Raw genomic sequence first — 17,506 nt, 5'->3', positions numbered from 1 at the left:
AATTCCTAGAAGTTCACCAAAACAAGTCAAGATCTTAGCCTACCTGTGGGATGACTGCTTATACTTGACCAAAAATGGCCTTGATGTCTAAGAAAGCTTGTTTGTGTAGAAGGCTCTGGAAAAGAAAGCATTCTCACATTGTAGCATTAACATGTTTTCTCTGACCTGGGCATTTTTGTGGAGTACCTTTCCAGTCATGCATTGTTCCTTTCACTTTTTCCCTGTGTTGTTTGGTACGTCTGCACTCACTGTTCACATAAAACTCATAGCATTATGAGTTTCAGTGTTTTGTTTCTCTTCGGCAGTTTACAAACTCATTCAAAAGAAATGATAAGAATCTAAAATATCAAATAAAGTGTCTAATAAAATTTGTGTATAATTCATAGCACACTGAAACTGGAATATATTTGTTAGAGTTATGAAAATATATGACATGGATGATCAGGGATATGAAAGAAACATGCACCTGTGGAGAAATTATTCTGGGTATTTTAAAATTTCATACAACGTGTTGTATGATGGTGTTTATCACTGAAATGTGACTATGCTGTGCTCATTTTACCAGGGAATTTTAAGAACTTCTCATGAGAAGTTTCATAGTAGTGAAGTCTACTTGTTAATACAGATAGATGGATCAAGTTCCTTTATAACAAAACAGCAAGAGAATTTCTGTATTGCGAAATCTATTTCCCAAACCACTAAACATCTCACTTATTTCAAGCAATATTTAGTTGAATAGGAGTCTTAAACAATAAAAGGATTTAAACTGCCTATTTGAGGCTGTTTTAATGGAGATCGACTTGGCTATGTGTGCACTGGGTGTGTGATACACATTCTTGACACATACGTGACTGTGTTCTGCAATATGTTATACGTGCATATGCATTTCAAGAAACCAGCCTTGAAAGGTACTTTTTATTTTAATATACAGTTCTCTGATCATAAAGCAAGCTTTAAGATCACTGCAAAAGAGAGAAATTCATTGCACCTAGTGAATCTTACCTGAGTCTTACCTGAGTCACAGTGTGCTGAATCTGGAGGGCAGAGAGCTTCGAATAGGATTGGGCTTGAAGGACGCCCTCCATCAACCCTGAGGAGCCTTTATGGAGACCAGGGCACCACATTTATTATTTTTGCAGATATATACCAAACACATGCCTGCTTAGTGTCGGTCATCTACGGAATTTGAAATCCTCTGGTAATTAGAAGGAAGAGGTTCGCATATTCATGCTTATCATTGGCATGTATATGACTTAACTAGTTTAACAAATCAGCATCTATACAATTCAATTTTAGTTTCCTTCAACATAGCTGTGGCTCACCTGAGAGATCACATAGAGCGTGTAGTTTCCTCAGACACTCAGGTAGATGCCAGGTACCTAAATTCACATACCGAATCCTGTAAACATTTTAGCATTATTCCTAACAGCATTTTAATATTCCAGCACTCCATCAGAATTAAACTAACAAGTAATTGGGTGCTGTAAAGAAGCCATTTAACTTATGAAAAGTTAACTTTGTTTTTAAGTTTATAAATAATCTTTGTTTATACTGTCACCTAAATGCATACTACAGTGAGATTAAATAGGGTAATTATAATTTAAATGTTTTTATACGTAACCTTGCAAATGCCATTTTGTTGTTTTTGGCTCAGTATCATCAACTAAATTCAAAAGTTTAAAATAATTTTTTTCCAGTAGTCTTTAATTTTTGCTAATAAATAGTTCTGTAAAAACCTCAAGTACCCATCACCTTAAAAAAATTGGGATCTACATGAAATATTTGAAATTCTAAGCCAACAGTATATGAATGTACATATAAACACATCATTTATGCTGGAAAAATAAGCAGTTATAAAAGTGTAGGGAGTATCTGGGTCTCCTTTTAAATAAAAGGGTATGCTAGTTATGAGTAAAATATAAAAGTTTGCTAAATGAAAGCTGAAAACATAATAGTTTTATTATGCCATAAATACAACATGAATTCCCAATGGAAATTTGCTCAAGATTTGTGAGCATCCAGGTATTTTCACCAAAAAATCTACACCACATCCTGTGTCTAGTGGAATAGAACCCTTGTCTGTCAGTGACGATGGAACCCAAATGGTGACTTAAATTTATTTTCCTGTTATAAACAATGTTTGACATTGGCAAAGTGAGTTTTTACATAAAAGTTTGTGGAGAATATTCACATCAGAGTCACTTTTAATTCTTTATTATATCATGTAAAGACATGTCCAGTTACTTGTGATAGGAAATATAGGCACATTCCCTTCCCCCTATTTAAAATGATGCAATCCAGTGTTTATGTGTGAGGAAATCTCTGCGATCATAGTGAGGCTAATAAAATGATACTAACCAGAAAACACAACTACTAGTATATAAAAGTACATTCATTCATCAATGATAACTAGACACCTAGGGGTTGAGATTGAGAGAACCTGCTTAGTGATCTGTGGATCATTTTGTCTTTCAAAAAAGTATTTGGTGATCCAGATTTAGAGGTAAATTTATCCTATATAATTAGAAATCAACTAAGAAGCAACTGTCATTCAAAATGTTATGATTTAAGCTATTTGGTCATTTTCCGGTTAATATCAGTTTTTTAAATCATGATAAAATTACCGTTTATTTCAGTAAAGTTTGGAGAACAAGAAATTCAGGCTGTGCAAAGGCTTCCGTGTCTCCACTTAAAGCAGGGCAAAGGTTCCTACAGTAGTTCCTCTTCTACACCTTGACATTGAACCCCAAATTAATGGTGAGAGCATTTAAGAAGTAGACATTGAGAGTACAATTTAAAATCGTGTTTAGTACATTTAAATCCACAAACATTTCAATCTTCTACACAGAATAGGCAGGGGAACATTATAGATTTTAAAGCACTTGGAACATAATAGGAAAGTCTTCAAGAATTATACTTTTTGTTAATTTTGAACTAACAGTCAAAACTGGTGGTGGCCAATGGTTAATCCTGTATTTTGGTTCCCTTTAATCTTCCTACTGACTTAAAATTTTTCTTCTCCAATTTACTGTTAATCCTGTAATGTCTTGCTTACTGCTATTTTGCTATTGCTAACCTGCTGTTTGCTGGTCTTTATTGCTCTAAAGTTAGACTGAATAGAAAATTCAAGGTTGTGTTAATGTAAAAGAAGGGCTATAAATTCAGTGATAAGATTTAATTAATCTTTTATTATTACCATCTTTGAAGTTCAGGTAATAAATTGCAGGCTTGGCCAAAAGTACTTCTTCTGATTCATTGCTAGGAGCCAGCACTTCATGTATCATCAAAAGTGGACAGCTTTCTTTATTTCATGGGTTATTTAACTTGAGAAAGGGAAAGTAACACAAACCTTAAATTTCTTATTCCAGCTATTCTTTTTTAGGAGCCAGAGTCAACATTTGTATTTCCCTAGAGCCTCTCACTTTCACCGTGGAATGTTTAGAAACTGAATTTTCTTCTATTTTAACAACCAGTTTTGTCTGTGCGAATGCACTGGATTTGTTGAGCTAATGCTGTTTTTCTGGATCTTTCCTTCTTTCCCTGTCTGTGCTTCAATGCCTCCCCAACTTTGCAATGTAGCAAGCTGAGCAGTTGTTCAATCAGACGTACAACCCAGTAAGTCATTTCTGAAAGTTCCCGCTGTAACATATGAAAGCATGAGGATCCACTGACCACGTGTCACCGTGTGCCATCCTGGGGAGGTTTCGAAAAATATTTGAGACTCTTCCTGTTTTCATTCTATCGAAAGAAATGACCCGTGCAGAGGCCACTGCCATTTCTTTTGAATGTAAATTTTAAAAATTAACTCAAGGGAATATTGCCAGCTCTGATACCACCTCCTTCTTAACTTCAACTCTCAGGCTATAGAAGCGGGGCAGGGATCCTACAGATACAGGCTTATCAATGCCTAAATGACAAAGAATTCTACCTACCTTGTAGTCAAATGAGAGAAGTTAAAGTTTAGAGTTTAAAATAGTGCTGTGCTCTTTGTAGATTTTCTAAGAGTTAAAAACATGTCATTCAGCTAAGAACAGCCCCCAATCTAGCCTGCTGGTAACAGATAAGAACAATCTGATGATAGTGTAAGGGAGTACTAAAACAGGGAACTAGTAAAAATATTTGTAAAATGGCCCAGATGCCACCACTGAGTTTTTTTGTTTTTTTTTTCCTAATGACAGGTGTGCATTTATAATAAGCAGTTTACTTGTTTTTATTTTTTACTTTATTGAAGGACCATTATGTTTTGTCAACTCGAGTGGCTGGCTGGGAGGAACATGACATGAAGGTGGCCAGAATTTGTCATTTGGCAGATGTGATCCGTGCTATCATGCCTTCCAATCACCTCCTATTTATAAATTCCCACGGTAGGAAAAAGGAATGGCGTGAATAAAGGGAATGAGTCAGCCGCCAACTTTTTACTTGTTAAGCCGCTGGTCAGGGATACCGGGGTACCTGTGTAATTAGGCTCAAGCCCTCCCCCCAGTCTTTAGAATAGTTGTATTTTTGCAAACAGAGTTCCTCCAGTCCTGTTGGAGCATCCTTATTAACCTCTTTTCCCAACATTGGATTTCAGAGCAGCAAAAAGATTCTAAATTACCTTTCCCTTTCGAATGAAAATGTTAATAATCTGACTCAAAACGGTGGAGAGATGAAGAAAGACAAATAAGATTGGAATATCTTCAAGCCTGAAAATCAACCCTGGGAAGAATCAGTGGTTTCTTTAGATCTTTTTAGAAAGGTGTAAATTAATCTCACTGAAATTATTTTATTCTTGTTGTTGAAGGATGGGAAGAAAACCTAAGTCTGTCAGGCTGTAAGTATGTGCAGGACAGATGGGGAGAGCTTGGCTCCCACAGCCACAAAGACTGACCAAGCAGGAGATAGGAGCTCACCATCCCTGTCAGGATAGGTAGGGCCAAAGAAATAACGTCTGTTAACTTTTGCACCATTTCCCGAAATATTGCTGACACAGGACCTGTCAGACTTTTTCTTGTAAAAAAATGCAAGAGCAGCCTTTCAGTCCATCAGGTGACTAATTCTCCCCCAGTTAATTAAGCTAACCCATTGTTTTGGCATCCTGGGAATATAGCCAAACTCTCGTTATTTTAACTCCCCGTGTCTGCAGGGTCCAATTCTTTTTGACCTGATAGAGATGCAACATGATGAATTTTCTATCCTTAATAGTTTTTTAACAAGTGTCTATGTTTTTCCTGGTTGTAAAAATAATGTACGGTCACAGAAGAGAATTTGCAGAAGTATGGAAGGATGTAGGAGAAAAAAAATAAATAAATAACAGGGCTTCTCACTGCACAGAGATCATGGCCAAGAGCAGTGGGGGGTTGCCTATGCAGACACCTTGCTGTTGTACTCCCTCCCTTTCGCCCTCCTTCATTCCTTCTCTTCTTTCTTCCTTTTTTTCCTCCCTCTCTTTCCCTTTCCTTCTTTCTCTTTTTTCTATTTTCCTTCTTATCTCACTCCCTATTTCATTTCACCAAATTGTGTCCAAGTATTTACTCAGTTTTATATCCTATTTTTACAGCATTTAATTAAACATTCCTTAAGTCATTAAATATTTTGCCAGACCACTGTTTTAGTGGTTATAAAATATTCTCCTGTATTTACTTATTCCCCTAATTAAGTAGGCACTTCTTCTCTCTCTTTCTTTTTTTTCTTTAACCAGTATAAATAATGCTCTGAAGAATATCTTTCTATATTTTCACACATTCCTATCTCTTTACATATAATTAATGGGCCACAGATTTTAAAGAGTTCCCCATGGTTCCTTCTATGTTGCATTTCAGAGAGGTTCCTCCAGTGCAGGCTTCTTCCTGGTCTTCCGGGTGGCCTTTCTGCTGTCCCTGGACAACACTGAGAGCCAGCATTTTTCATAGCTTGGACAAGTGGATAGGCAGACTTTTTCTCCTTTTAATTTTGCTTTCTTTACTGGTTGAGGCTTTTAATATGTTTATTAGCCATTTATATTTTTTCTTCTGTAAATTTTTTTAAGTCATTTCAGCAGCAGTTTTTGAGTTTGTTGTTTTGATTATTGATTTCTATGAGTTACGCTTTACATGGGACCTTCGTCAGATTCGTGACAGTTTTATTTAACTTTATATTTTTTGTGTCTAGAACGGTTATTAGGGATTTCCTTTTTTTTTTTTTCTTATGCTTAGAAGTCATCGTCTGGTTTCAGGAATAGACACTCACCTGTATTTAGACTTTTTTTTTTTTTTTTTTAATGATGTTACTTTTTTATCTCAATTTAACCCCTTTATCCACCTGCTGTTTATTTTGAAGTGTGTTGTGAGGCATCGTTTTACTTACATTTTTCTAAATGATCAACTAATTGTCCCAGCACCATTTAGCAAAGAATTCTCTCTTTATCCACTGATTTCGATGCTGTTTATTGTATACTATTGTATGCTATGTTTTAGTTTCTGGGCTTCTCTTCAGTTCCATCAATGTCTGTTGCTTTTGGTTCAGAGTTTTAATTATTGTAGCTTTATAGTATTTTTAAAAACATCTAATGAGACAAAGTCCACCCCAATTCTTTCTGCTTTTGCTTTTGTCTTGTTTTGTGTTAATGTTCTTACTTTTAATTTTGTGTCATTCTTAAGTGAACTTCAGGATCGTTTTGTTAATTAAAAAGTACCACTGTGGGTGACTTTAATTAGAATTATATTCAACCTCTAAAATAATTTTAGGATTGATAGTTTTTCAATTTTATTTTTTCCATTCATAAGCTTGATACTCCTATTATTTATTTCAGTGATTTTTACTATAAAATTTTGATGTTCCTAGTATCCCTCCCCCCTCCCGAAAAAAAAAAAAAAAAAAAGTTGCCCTTGAGTTGATTCCAACTCATAGTGCAGAGTAGAACTGCCACATAGGGTTTCCAAGGCTGTAAATATTTATGGAAGCAGACTGCCTCATCTTTCTCCAATGTAGTGGCTGGTGGGTTTGAACCACTGACCTTTCGGTTAGCAGCCTTCGAGTGTTCTTAACCACTGTGCCACCAGGGCTCCTTTTTCTTACTGTACCAAAAAAATCAAACCCATTACCATCAAGTCGATTTTGACTCATAGACCCTATAGGACAGAGTAGAACTGCTCCATACGGTTTCCAAGGAGCAGCTGGTGGATTCGAACTGCTGACTTTTTAGTTAGCAGCCGAGTTTTTAACCACTGCACCACCAGGGATCCTTTTCCTATGAAGGACCCTGATATTTCTTCTTAAGGACAGTCCTACATAGTTCCATCTATATAATTTGCAAGTTACTGTTATGGATGATATATTTCTCTTTTTATTTTCTAACCAGTGATTGGTACCTAGGAAGTTCCTTTCATTTTTGTGTGTTTATTTTACATCCGGTCACCTACATATTTTTAGTTAATTATAACTTAGTTTTTTGCTAAAATAATTTTACAGTCAATCTCACATGCATCGAACGAAACTAAATCAGAGTAAATAAAGATTAAACTTTGAAGTCCTTCTGGGAGTTTTTTGTTTTGTTTTGTTTTTTGTTTTTCTTTTTCCCCCTAGAGTAGAAATAAACTAGTTGCTTTTACTTTTTTTTTTTTCACTTTCACTGCGTTGTAGTAAGTGATACTGTAGTGCCATTTCTTAAGGATCTGAAATATTTCCTTGGCATCCTTATTATTTCTTATAGTAATCACCTTCCCTAAATTTAGTGCCTCTTATAATGTCATTGCTGCAATGCCAGTGACTTTTTTGGAGGCACTGGGACAACCTTGCTACTGGCCAGGGGACACGTGAGACCCATCTGATGCCCCCCCCCCCACACACACATTAGACTCTCCCCTGCCTGCTCGCTGCCCCTTGCAATCTCATCTTGTCTGCAAAAGCATCTTCTGCAGGGCTCACATTTTATGTAAGGGTTTACAGGAAAAGGACCAAGGGTTTTTCCATTCCAGAGAGGAAAAAAAACCTTGTTAATGTTCAGTGAAGTCTTCCTGATTATATGTCATTATACGACTGTGACGGCGACGGCTTATAGGGCTATTCAGTCCAGGGACTTTGTGGCCTGACTTATAAATGTTTACACAGCCATTGTCTAGGTACAGCAGGGCTTTTTCCCCCTGATATGGTAAAGCCAATTTCTGAAAATCAAATTATTTGATTCACTCTCAGGCCAGTCATCCCAGTACAGGAAAGTGAAAAATTGCAATTATTTAAGAGATAATATAGGGGCTACACCTACAACATGTGCTGTACATGTGCACACACATACACACTGGGGGGGATACACCTACTGTATGTGCTGTACACATATGCACACATACACACTGTGGGGGATATACCTATCACGTGTGCTGTACACGTGTGCACACATACACACTGGGGGATATACCTACCGTGTGTACCGTACACGTGTGCACACATACACTGGGGGTACACCTACCGTGTGTGCTGTACAAGTGTGCACACATACACTGGGGGTACACCTCCTGTGTGTGCTGTACACACATACACATGCACACATGGCTCCACCCTCCATCTAGGCTGCAGTACCTAAGGACCTCTAATGACATCTGAAATCACATGTCCTGTTTCAGAACATCCAGATAATTACCTCAGTCCTCTACATTGCTAATTTTAGGGAATTTTATGTTTAAAAGGAATTACATTAATAATTACATTTTTGTTTGAAGGGTCTCAAAAAACATTAACATGCAGTGGGGGTTTTTTTTGTGCATATGACATAAAGCTTATTTTGAATATTTATATTTATACATATCCTATTTGTTCCATCTAGGAACAGAAATTTATTTTTGATATAGCTGGTATAATAAAATGCAAATTGTGAATTCTCTACATATAATTAGCTTAGATTGTGAGAGAATAATTTACTTTAGAACTAGGAAGTGTAAGATTTAAAGATACATCATTATCAATTTCCAAATGTAATATGTAAGATCAGTTGTTATAAAAAATAAAACCATTGCTGTCGAATCAGTTTTGACTCATAGCGACCACATAGGACAGGGTAGAACTGCTCCATAGGGTTTCAAACTGCCCAGCTTTTGGTTAGCAGCCTGAACTCTTATCCACCGTCGCACCAGGGCTCCATCAGCTATTATGTAGTTGTTGTTAGGTGCTGTCGAGTTAGTTCCAACACATAGCAACCCTATGCACAACAGAATGAGACACTGCCTAGTCCTGCACCATCCTTACAATCGTCATTATGCTTGAGTTCATTTTTGCAGCCTCTGTGTCAATCCACTTTGTTGAGGGTCTTCCTCTTTTCTGCTGACCCTGTACTTTGCCAAGTGTGATGTCCTTCTCCAGGGACTGATTCCTCCTGACGTGTCCAAAGTATGTAAGATGCAATCTCGTCATCCTTGCTTCTAAGGAGCTTTCTGGTTGTACTTCTTCCAAGACAGATTTGTTCATTCTTTTGGCTGTCCGTGGTATATTCAATATTCTTTGCCAACACCACAGTTCAAAGGCGTCAGTTCTTCTTCGGTCTTCCTTATTCATTGTCCAGCACTCACAGGCATATGACGTGACTGAAAATACCATGGCTTGGGTCAGGGGCACCTTAGCCGTCAAGGTGACGTCTTTGCTTTTCAACACTTTAAAGAGGTCCTTTGCAGCAGATTGAAGCAATGCAATGCATTCTTTGATTTCTTGACTGCTGCTTCCGTGGGTGTTGATTGTGGATCCAAGTAAAATGAAATAACTCAGGTTGTTTATGACTCTTCCTCCAATCCTGATGCCCCCTTCTTCTTCATATAGTCTAGCTTCTCAGCTGTTATAAAATTTGGTATTAATTCACTGAATTGAAGATGAAATTTAAATTTTATATGTTACAGCTCTATAATCACTCTTAAAAGCCTTATCTCATAAAGTAATATTTTGTTCATAACTCAGAATTATGTGACGATTGGAACTGCTTTTAGAAGATTGAAATCATGTGTAATTTTTAAAAATCACCCCTGTACCCTGTTCTGCTGTTAAGATATGAGAGGAATGCTGAAGCACCATCAACAGACAGTAAACGCCAAACTCTGCAATGGAGAGTCAGGTTTTCCCAGCGCATTCATTTAGCAAACTATTGCTAAAACCCACCGGCAGCAGAAAAGAAAAATTATCAGATTTTATTCATTAGCATTCTGCTTATACTTTATGGTCATGACAGATCATTTGTTTATTTTGAGGGAAATGCGCTTTTATTAAAATTGTTAGGGCCTGTTTCAAAGAGCGAATGTTATGTAATCCTGTAATCGAATTTTGCCTGCCTTGTTTTGCAGCAGGTTTCTGGACCAAAGTGAATGCTTTCCTTTCCTGGTACCTGGAATGGTGGACTAGTATTTTACTGAAAATAATCAATGACTAAACTTGCCATGGAAAGTTTAAATAAACTCATAATTTGTGCTTTTGATACCTTTCGACCCCTGCTCTGGCCTTAGCTCCTCATTGCTTTCTTATTTGATTTAGAAATAGCATTGCTATAAAATTTTCCCTTAGTTCCTGCAAGAGTTTGAAATCTTTTTCATTAAAATACCTACTAGGTACTGTGATGTACTGTTCATCCTGAGTCATGACCAGATTCTTCTTTTGTGCTTGATCATGGCTTTCAAAATCAGTTCATATCAACTGTTAAAGTTTGCCCACATCAGTGAGCCTGCAAGCTTTGTTTTGATTATTCCTATTTGTAGGGAAATTTTCTTACATATGGAAATGAAAGGAACACAATAGGGAGACCCTCAAAACTTACTGATCTTCTATGTAATACAGACATTTCTGAAATTTCATTTGTCCAGTTTTCTGTGCATCTAAAAGATGCTGAATAGTTGCCCTAAAATCTTCAGGAAATATTTTTAGGCAGAACCACAAACCTCAATAAAACTGACTTGTTTAATTAGCAAAATTGAATCTCTACATGTTCTTGAAAGTGACAAGGCTCTTGGCTAAATTTATGGTAGGTTCAGAAACCATTAAAAGAAACTCCTTGCCTATTTGCATTTTCAAAAGCTAGATTCTCGGCTAATCGAAATAGAGGAATGAAGTTGATGTGCCTCAGAAGAATGGGATAGCAAGTGCTTCCCAATGTTTTGGAGGAATTCATTTCAAATCAGTAGATTCCTAAGGGGAAATAATTACTGTGTCTTTTCAATTTAAATTATGATCAGGTTAGATTGCTGTGGTAGGGATTTGTTGAGATAAATTTTCAAATAAATCCATATTTTTTCTGTTATATCTCATGTAAGCTATGTCCAAATCCATCATCTAATTTTGACCCCCATCAAGAGCTGCCAGTTCAGATTAAAGAACTCATGTTATAGTTTGAAAAGGCAAGGATATTGCCTAAATACAAATAAAGTGCTTCTGTCACTCCATTTTTAGAGGAGGCGCTGGTCCTACAATTGTGAAGGGAGTGTTGGCTTTATAAGCTCAGCTTCCTCCTTCATTTCTTGGCAAGTAGCACTCCGTGCCTATGGATCATAGTGTAGTGCTCTCACGCTATACTAGTTAACACTGTCAGCCCACCCTCTGGGGAGGAGTGATTCAGGCTGAATAGAGCTGATTACCTGCAATATCTTTTATAAATCCCATGGAGCCTTTTACCTCCAGTGTTCAGGATAGATCAGGGACTCACCAGCCTTCCAAATCACCTGAAACTCTGTCTATGCTTAAGACTTCATGTGGTTGCTAGTGATGACCAAGAAGCAGCTGTTACTCCCCCAACTCTGCATGAGTCTTTCTTCAAGTTTTCTGTTGACTTGGAAAGTTTTTAAATCACTGTCTATTTGTGCCTTTATTTAATAATTCTTCCAAGAAATCTGGTAGCTTGATATAAATTATTTTGCCTGGAAATCAGTAGATGTTGATACAGAGATAGAGATAGGTGTGTTTAACTCAAAGATATTTTTGAGGTCATCTATTCCTTTTAAAAGGAAGCTTCATTAGTGCTGGCAAGTATTATCTAACAGATACCAGACCAGCTGTAAACTTGGCTGTTGTCTTTATTTTGATAACATGACCTAGCTTCAGCATCAGGATGAGGGCAAGAGTAGTGTAATCTAAGTTTAGGTGTGTTTTGTCCTGGGCTTTCTCTGCCACTAAACACTCCATGAGTCCATTAATCATACTTACTGAGCTGAAAAGACCGCCAGTCCATCTAATTTCCTTCAACATTGAACACTGGCCTGGGATTATCCTCTTCTCTTCCAGGAGCTAAAATAAGGACCATGCTCACGTATGTCTAACCAGTAGCCTCTGCTTTCTCTATAAACTAACAGGACAGCTTCTTTAAGGAGTACGTAGTATCTTGTCAAGGAGCCCTGGTGGCAAAGTTGTTTAGTGCTTGGCTGCTAACCGAAAGATCAGTAGCTGAACCCACCAGCCGCTCTTCAGGAGAAAGATGTGGCAATCTGCTTCCGTAAAACCCACCAGCCATTCCATGGGAGAAAGATGTGGCAGTCTGCTTCCGTAAAGATTTACAGCCCTGGAAACCCTATGGAACTCTGTCCTAGAGGGTTGCTATGAGTCAGAAATCAACTTGACAGCAATGAGTTTTGGTTAGCATCATGTCAGTAAAAATCAAATAAACTCTTTATCAGTTATATAATACGCCCCATTTCTGGATGTGTATTATAAAATAATCACAATAAAAACACAAATGAATAATACTTTCCCCAAGTTTGTCATTTTGTAGAGAGGCTAGTTCAACTGCCTGTAGTCATAACAGGCAAGGCTAGAATTAGAATCTAGGTCTTGAAACTGGTAATCCTGAACCTACTTATTAAAAATAATGATGATAATAATCACTAGACTAAAGACAGCCAAAATAAACCACGGTGGCTAAAATTTATCCAGCACTTGCTGTGTTCATGCTAGCTTTTTGTGAACTTTTAAACCACAATCAGAAAAGGAATTTTAACTCTAGTCAGAAACAGGCAATCAAAACATATCTATTTATTTGCTTTGAGTGTGTCTAGCTGCTCATTACTCAGTTCACTAATTTATTTTTAAAGATCTTAATGTCATTGGTTGGGTTGTTTGAGAAATGTCATGAAAAGGTTATTAAGTGTCATAAAATCATGGTAATATAGTATGAAAAGTGGAAGAGAGTTTAACATGGAGATTTTTTTTAGCAATTTAAAAACATATTTTAAATGCTTTTCTGTTACAAGAGTAGTGAGAATTGATTTTTATTATCACAAATAGAAATAGGTACATGGAGCACTGACTTCGTATTAAAATAGAATATTCTATATTTTTAAAGTCGATATTAGGGAATTTATGTATTCATTACTTAAATTTAAAGTAAAATTGTCAGGTGAATAAACTTCTAAAGGCAGATTAGCCCACAATTCTCTTTCAGATTATTTTAATTATGCTGAAAAAGCTTGATAATGAATTATAATGAAACCCAGGGTGAATACTAAATAAAGAAAAATAACTGTTGACCGAGAAATCTTGGTAAAAGGCAGTAACCCAGTACCTGATAGTATGCTGAACTGATAATTTTTTCAGTGTTCTTTTGTCATATTTGAGTTTATTTTTTGAATAAAGAAATCTTTGATTATGTGGAAGCAAATTATTCCCCTTCTATCCTCATGCTTAAATAATATGTTACATGCCAAAATATGACTTAAAAAAATGATTATTTTGCTATAAATAAGAAATTTATTTTTATTTTTACTAATTTTCTTTTAACTTTTTCTACTAAATCATTGCAAAGACTGTCAACTTTCTAACAGCAGTATTAGTATTAATTTTTCTAACCATGCATGATTCATTTGACCCCACAGTAGCTGTAGCTTGCTTGCCTTGTTTTTTCCCTGAAATTAAAAAAAAAAAAAGTGAATAAAGACACCATGAACATCTGCTCTACATAGTAAGACAGCAGAACAACCTAAGTCCTACTAAATTGTTAACATTTTCATAACTCCGCACATGGATTTTGGAGATATGCACGTAGATGACTTCTCTGAACTATCTATGTTGAGTGTACACTGTTGTAAAACTTCTTGTTTCTTCCCTGCCTGCTCTTTGAAGAAATCAATTAGGAGTAATGGGAAACGAGGGGTAGGCAAAACATTGCAGTGCAGTGTTCTTTCCATCCATCTGGGAATATTTGAGCCAAAAGTGTATTTTGGGAAAAAAAAAAAAAAGAAAAGCCATAACACACACGCAAAACCACAGATACTTTGGCCGCAAATTATCCTGCAGTGGTGTTGCCGTGTTGTTGCTTGTTGTGTCTGTTCTTGTGTCCGATGCTGTCCCCGACCCCTGCATGTGTTCGCAGGTTCTCGTCTGTGTGCTTGGTCATGAATTAGCTCATCTTCTTCCCAGTTCAGGTAAATTTTCTATCAAGACAACAAGAATATATGGGTATAACTGTTAGCTGAAAAGCCCTTCTTCATTTCCAAGTCTTCCTTTCAAACTGTATCTTCTGCAGCAGCACCTCAGTGGAATGAAGTGTTAACTGATCTCCTCGTTGTTGCCTAGCTCTGCATATGCCCTCGGTGGTTCTTGGAACATAATTTAATATGGTCTTGTCTCAGTCTCTCTGCATTGGAAATGGAAGCATTTGGTGTAACTCACTTCCGTCACTGTGAGGAGTGGAATTGTCTTAGCTCTCCTTGCCAACTGACCGGAAATAAAGACATCACAGTCTCTACTTCCCCCACCCCTCACTTTTTGGTAGAAAAAAAGGGCAAAAAAAAAAAGCAGCATCTAATGGAACTACATATAAACCATAAAAGGAACTCCCCTGTCAAACTGCAATGTGGTTTACAATCAGCATTGTTCTAACATAGCTGAAATGTGTGATTTTTCTCTTTTGCCTTTTAACTGACAGTATACCCATAATTCTTGATAATTATTATTTTTTTTCTCTAAAATGAATTGCTGGGCCATTGGTGACTGCTCTGTTTATTGCTCCAAATTGTTGTCTTAACTATATTTTTTAAAAATGTAATGTTGAAGGCTCATAATATTGAAGATGACTCCAGGATGAACCCCGAGTTTGCAGACAGAATGAAACAGCTTGATAAAGAAGCATCTTACTACCGCGATGAGTGTGGCAAAGCCCAAGCAGAAGTTGACCGGCTGTTGGAGATCCTCAAGGAAGTGGAGAATGAAAAGAATGACAAGGATAAGAAGATCGCAGAACTCGAAAGGTAAATTTTATAGTTGTGTTGTGAATTGGCAAGAGTGAGTGAACACTGTTTGGTTGCGCATCTCAGATCACGGTGGGTTTGGAAAGCACATTTGTATTTCAAGTTTGAAACAAGTCACGTATGTAGAATATGGCCTCTTCAGGATGATGTTGTGTTTCTGTGGAATGTTAGAAAGGTAACTGGCTTTTCTTTTGAGGGCGTATCTACCTCTTCAGTGTTTAAGAAAATTATGGCCAATTTTCTTGAGTGGTATCTATGATCTAGCATATGTATCAGCAAAGTGTGTAAGAAATTAGGCTTTGTCTACTTAAAACCTCAGCTCTTTTGCCCCAAAGACAAACATTTGGTGGTTTAGGTTTGTCTTGAGCAAAGAATATGAAAGAATATAGCTGAAAACTCTCCATTCAAGATAAAGAAGGAAGTTCATACCCTTTGGATGTCTTTGGGCACACCACAATAAATTCATCCTCAGGATTCATCTTTTAAGACATCCTTACAGCATTTGGTAAATAAATATGCTTGAACCTGAATAGTATGTTTTGTCTGAAAACAAAGAAGATTATATCAGAGTTATTTAGATTTTCAAGTAAATCAAGTCCATATTGTGTTTATGTATAGTATGAACTCTAAAAATAAGCTGTCTACTGATGCTTTTTCCTATATTTAATATAAGAAAAGAACTTTCTGAATAATCTTATATAACTCCATAACCTCTGAGGATCTCTTACTGGTTCAGCAATAAGGCAGAATTTGTCTTTCCTGGATTCAGTCCATGTGAAAGAAATCAGCAAAATTTGCATAAATCAGTGAAATCTTGCCAACTCTGTTGAAGACACTTGTGAGGCCCTAATGGACTTCAGGACATATGCAGAAGAGCTCTCTGTGGTCTTAGGAAGAGATTATAGTCTTTAGCGATAGAAAGATCTGGGTTCAAATTTGGCCTCTGCTTTATGCAAGCTGTGTGGCCTCAGATCTTGTTGGAAGTGTATCTCTAACAACTTATTAAAATATGTCATGCTTTGCAAACACCAAATCCTGGTGGAAAGTGGGGTGGCTGTGTTATTACAGATAGTTGAATGCTAAAGCAAATAAATTCTCAGTATTCATATTAAACTGATAGTTTAATTCCCAATAAAATTTCCACACCATTTTCAAGTATTGTGTTTAATACAATCAGTCCTCAAATCAATTAATATTCTTCTAAAAATCTTAGCATTAAATTGATGATAATCTGATTTTTATTCAATGTGACCAATTTTAGCAATTGAGTCAGATTTTTTTTTTTTCCTGAGATAGCTGTACAGTGTAAAAATTTAAAGGGCTCATATTAATTTTAAAATGTGGGAATGTTCTGTCAGTCTATTGGTTCTTAAAAGCTACAAACAGTGCTAATTTTAGGTGTATCTATGTGGCTACTTTCAAACTAAATTTCAGGACTAAAATTTTTCCAAAAAAGCTAATGTAAGATCACAGGGCAAACGTATTTTATTGGTAGGAAAACTGAGACCCTGAAGTGTTGAATGGCCTTCTTGGGATTGGTCCCATGGTCAAAAAGAGACAAAACCATAATGGAGGCTTCCTGACTCCTAGTTTATTGGTCTAAGAAGCAGCAAGCCACATAGAGACTGTCCCGGATAATAACACTGATAATATTAATAATAGTAAGACCCAAAAAACTGAAGCCGGTGCTCCCGAGTTGGTTCTGACTCGTGGCTGCCCTATGTGTGTTAGAGTAGAACTGTGCCCTGTAGGTTTCTTAATGACCGATTGTTCACAAGTAGATTGCTAGGCCTTTCTTCTAAGTTGCCTCTGGGCGGATTCGAACTGCCAACCTTTTGGTTAGCAGCTGAGCACTTAACTGTGCCACCCGAGGTCTCCGTTTTCATAATAATAATGGGTTGTATATATATTCTGTACTCACAGTTTGCCAGGTACTCTGCCGAGCGCTTGACATGCAATACTGACTACCTTTCGGTCTTTAAACTCTGTTTCGTAGAACCTATCATTGTCCCCCTTTTATCAATGAGAAAATTATGCCGTATACAGATGAAGTAATTTTCTCAAGGTTGCAGAGCTGATAAAAGTCAGGATCTGAACCTAGGTCTGACAGCTGAGCCTGTGCCTTGCTGAGAACGATCCCTCCCATTGATGGGCCAGAAGGAGGAAGCTCATCCAGTAGCACTAGACAGCCATGAGGCCAGCAGAGAGCCTTCGCTGAGCAGCCATCACTGCTGGGCCCCGAGAGACCTGCTCCATTTTTATGAGCTCTCAGGAGGGAAAGTGGTATTTCCCACATTGGGAAGGTATTTTCCCGCATTCGGTCAGCTCCCCAGCATTGCTAATTGAGAATC

At 37.0% G+C, this 17,506-nt stretch overlaps 1 protein-coding gene across 7 annotated transcripts in view; it reads left to right on the top strand.

Moving 5' to 3' along the window:
- ERC2 (ELKS/RAB6-interacting/CAST family member 2) overlaps window positions 1-17,506 on the top strand; it is a 1,130,613-nt gene that overhangs the window by 565,915 nt on the left and 547,192 nt on the right. For 6 of the 7 annotated variants that reach the window (XR_007514402.1, XM_049862252.1, XM_049862255.1 and 3 more), the window contains exons 11-12: window positions 3,580-3,615; window positions 14,962-15,155. Coding sequence is in view for 6 of the 7 variants with exons in the window: in XM_049862252.1 (XP_049718209.1) it covers window positions 3,580-3,615; window positions 14,962-15,155 (230 nt within the window). In the remaining variant the exon portion in view is untranslated. The remainder of the gene's footprint in view (window positions 1-3,579; window positions 3,616-14,961; window positions 15,156-17,506) is intronic. The other variant, XM_049862256.1, reaches the window with a different exon arrangement.

This window comes from Elephas maximus, chromosome 20 (assembly GCF_024166365.1).
Source record: "Elephas maximus indicus isolate mEleMax1 chromosome 20, mEleMax1 primary haplotype, whole genome shotgun sequence".
Taxonomy (NCBI): domain Eukaryota; kingdom Metazoa; phylum Chordata; class Mammalia; order Proboscidea; family Elephantidae; genus Elephas; species Elephas maximus.
This window is presented reverse-complemented; position numbering and strand designations above follow the sequence as displayed.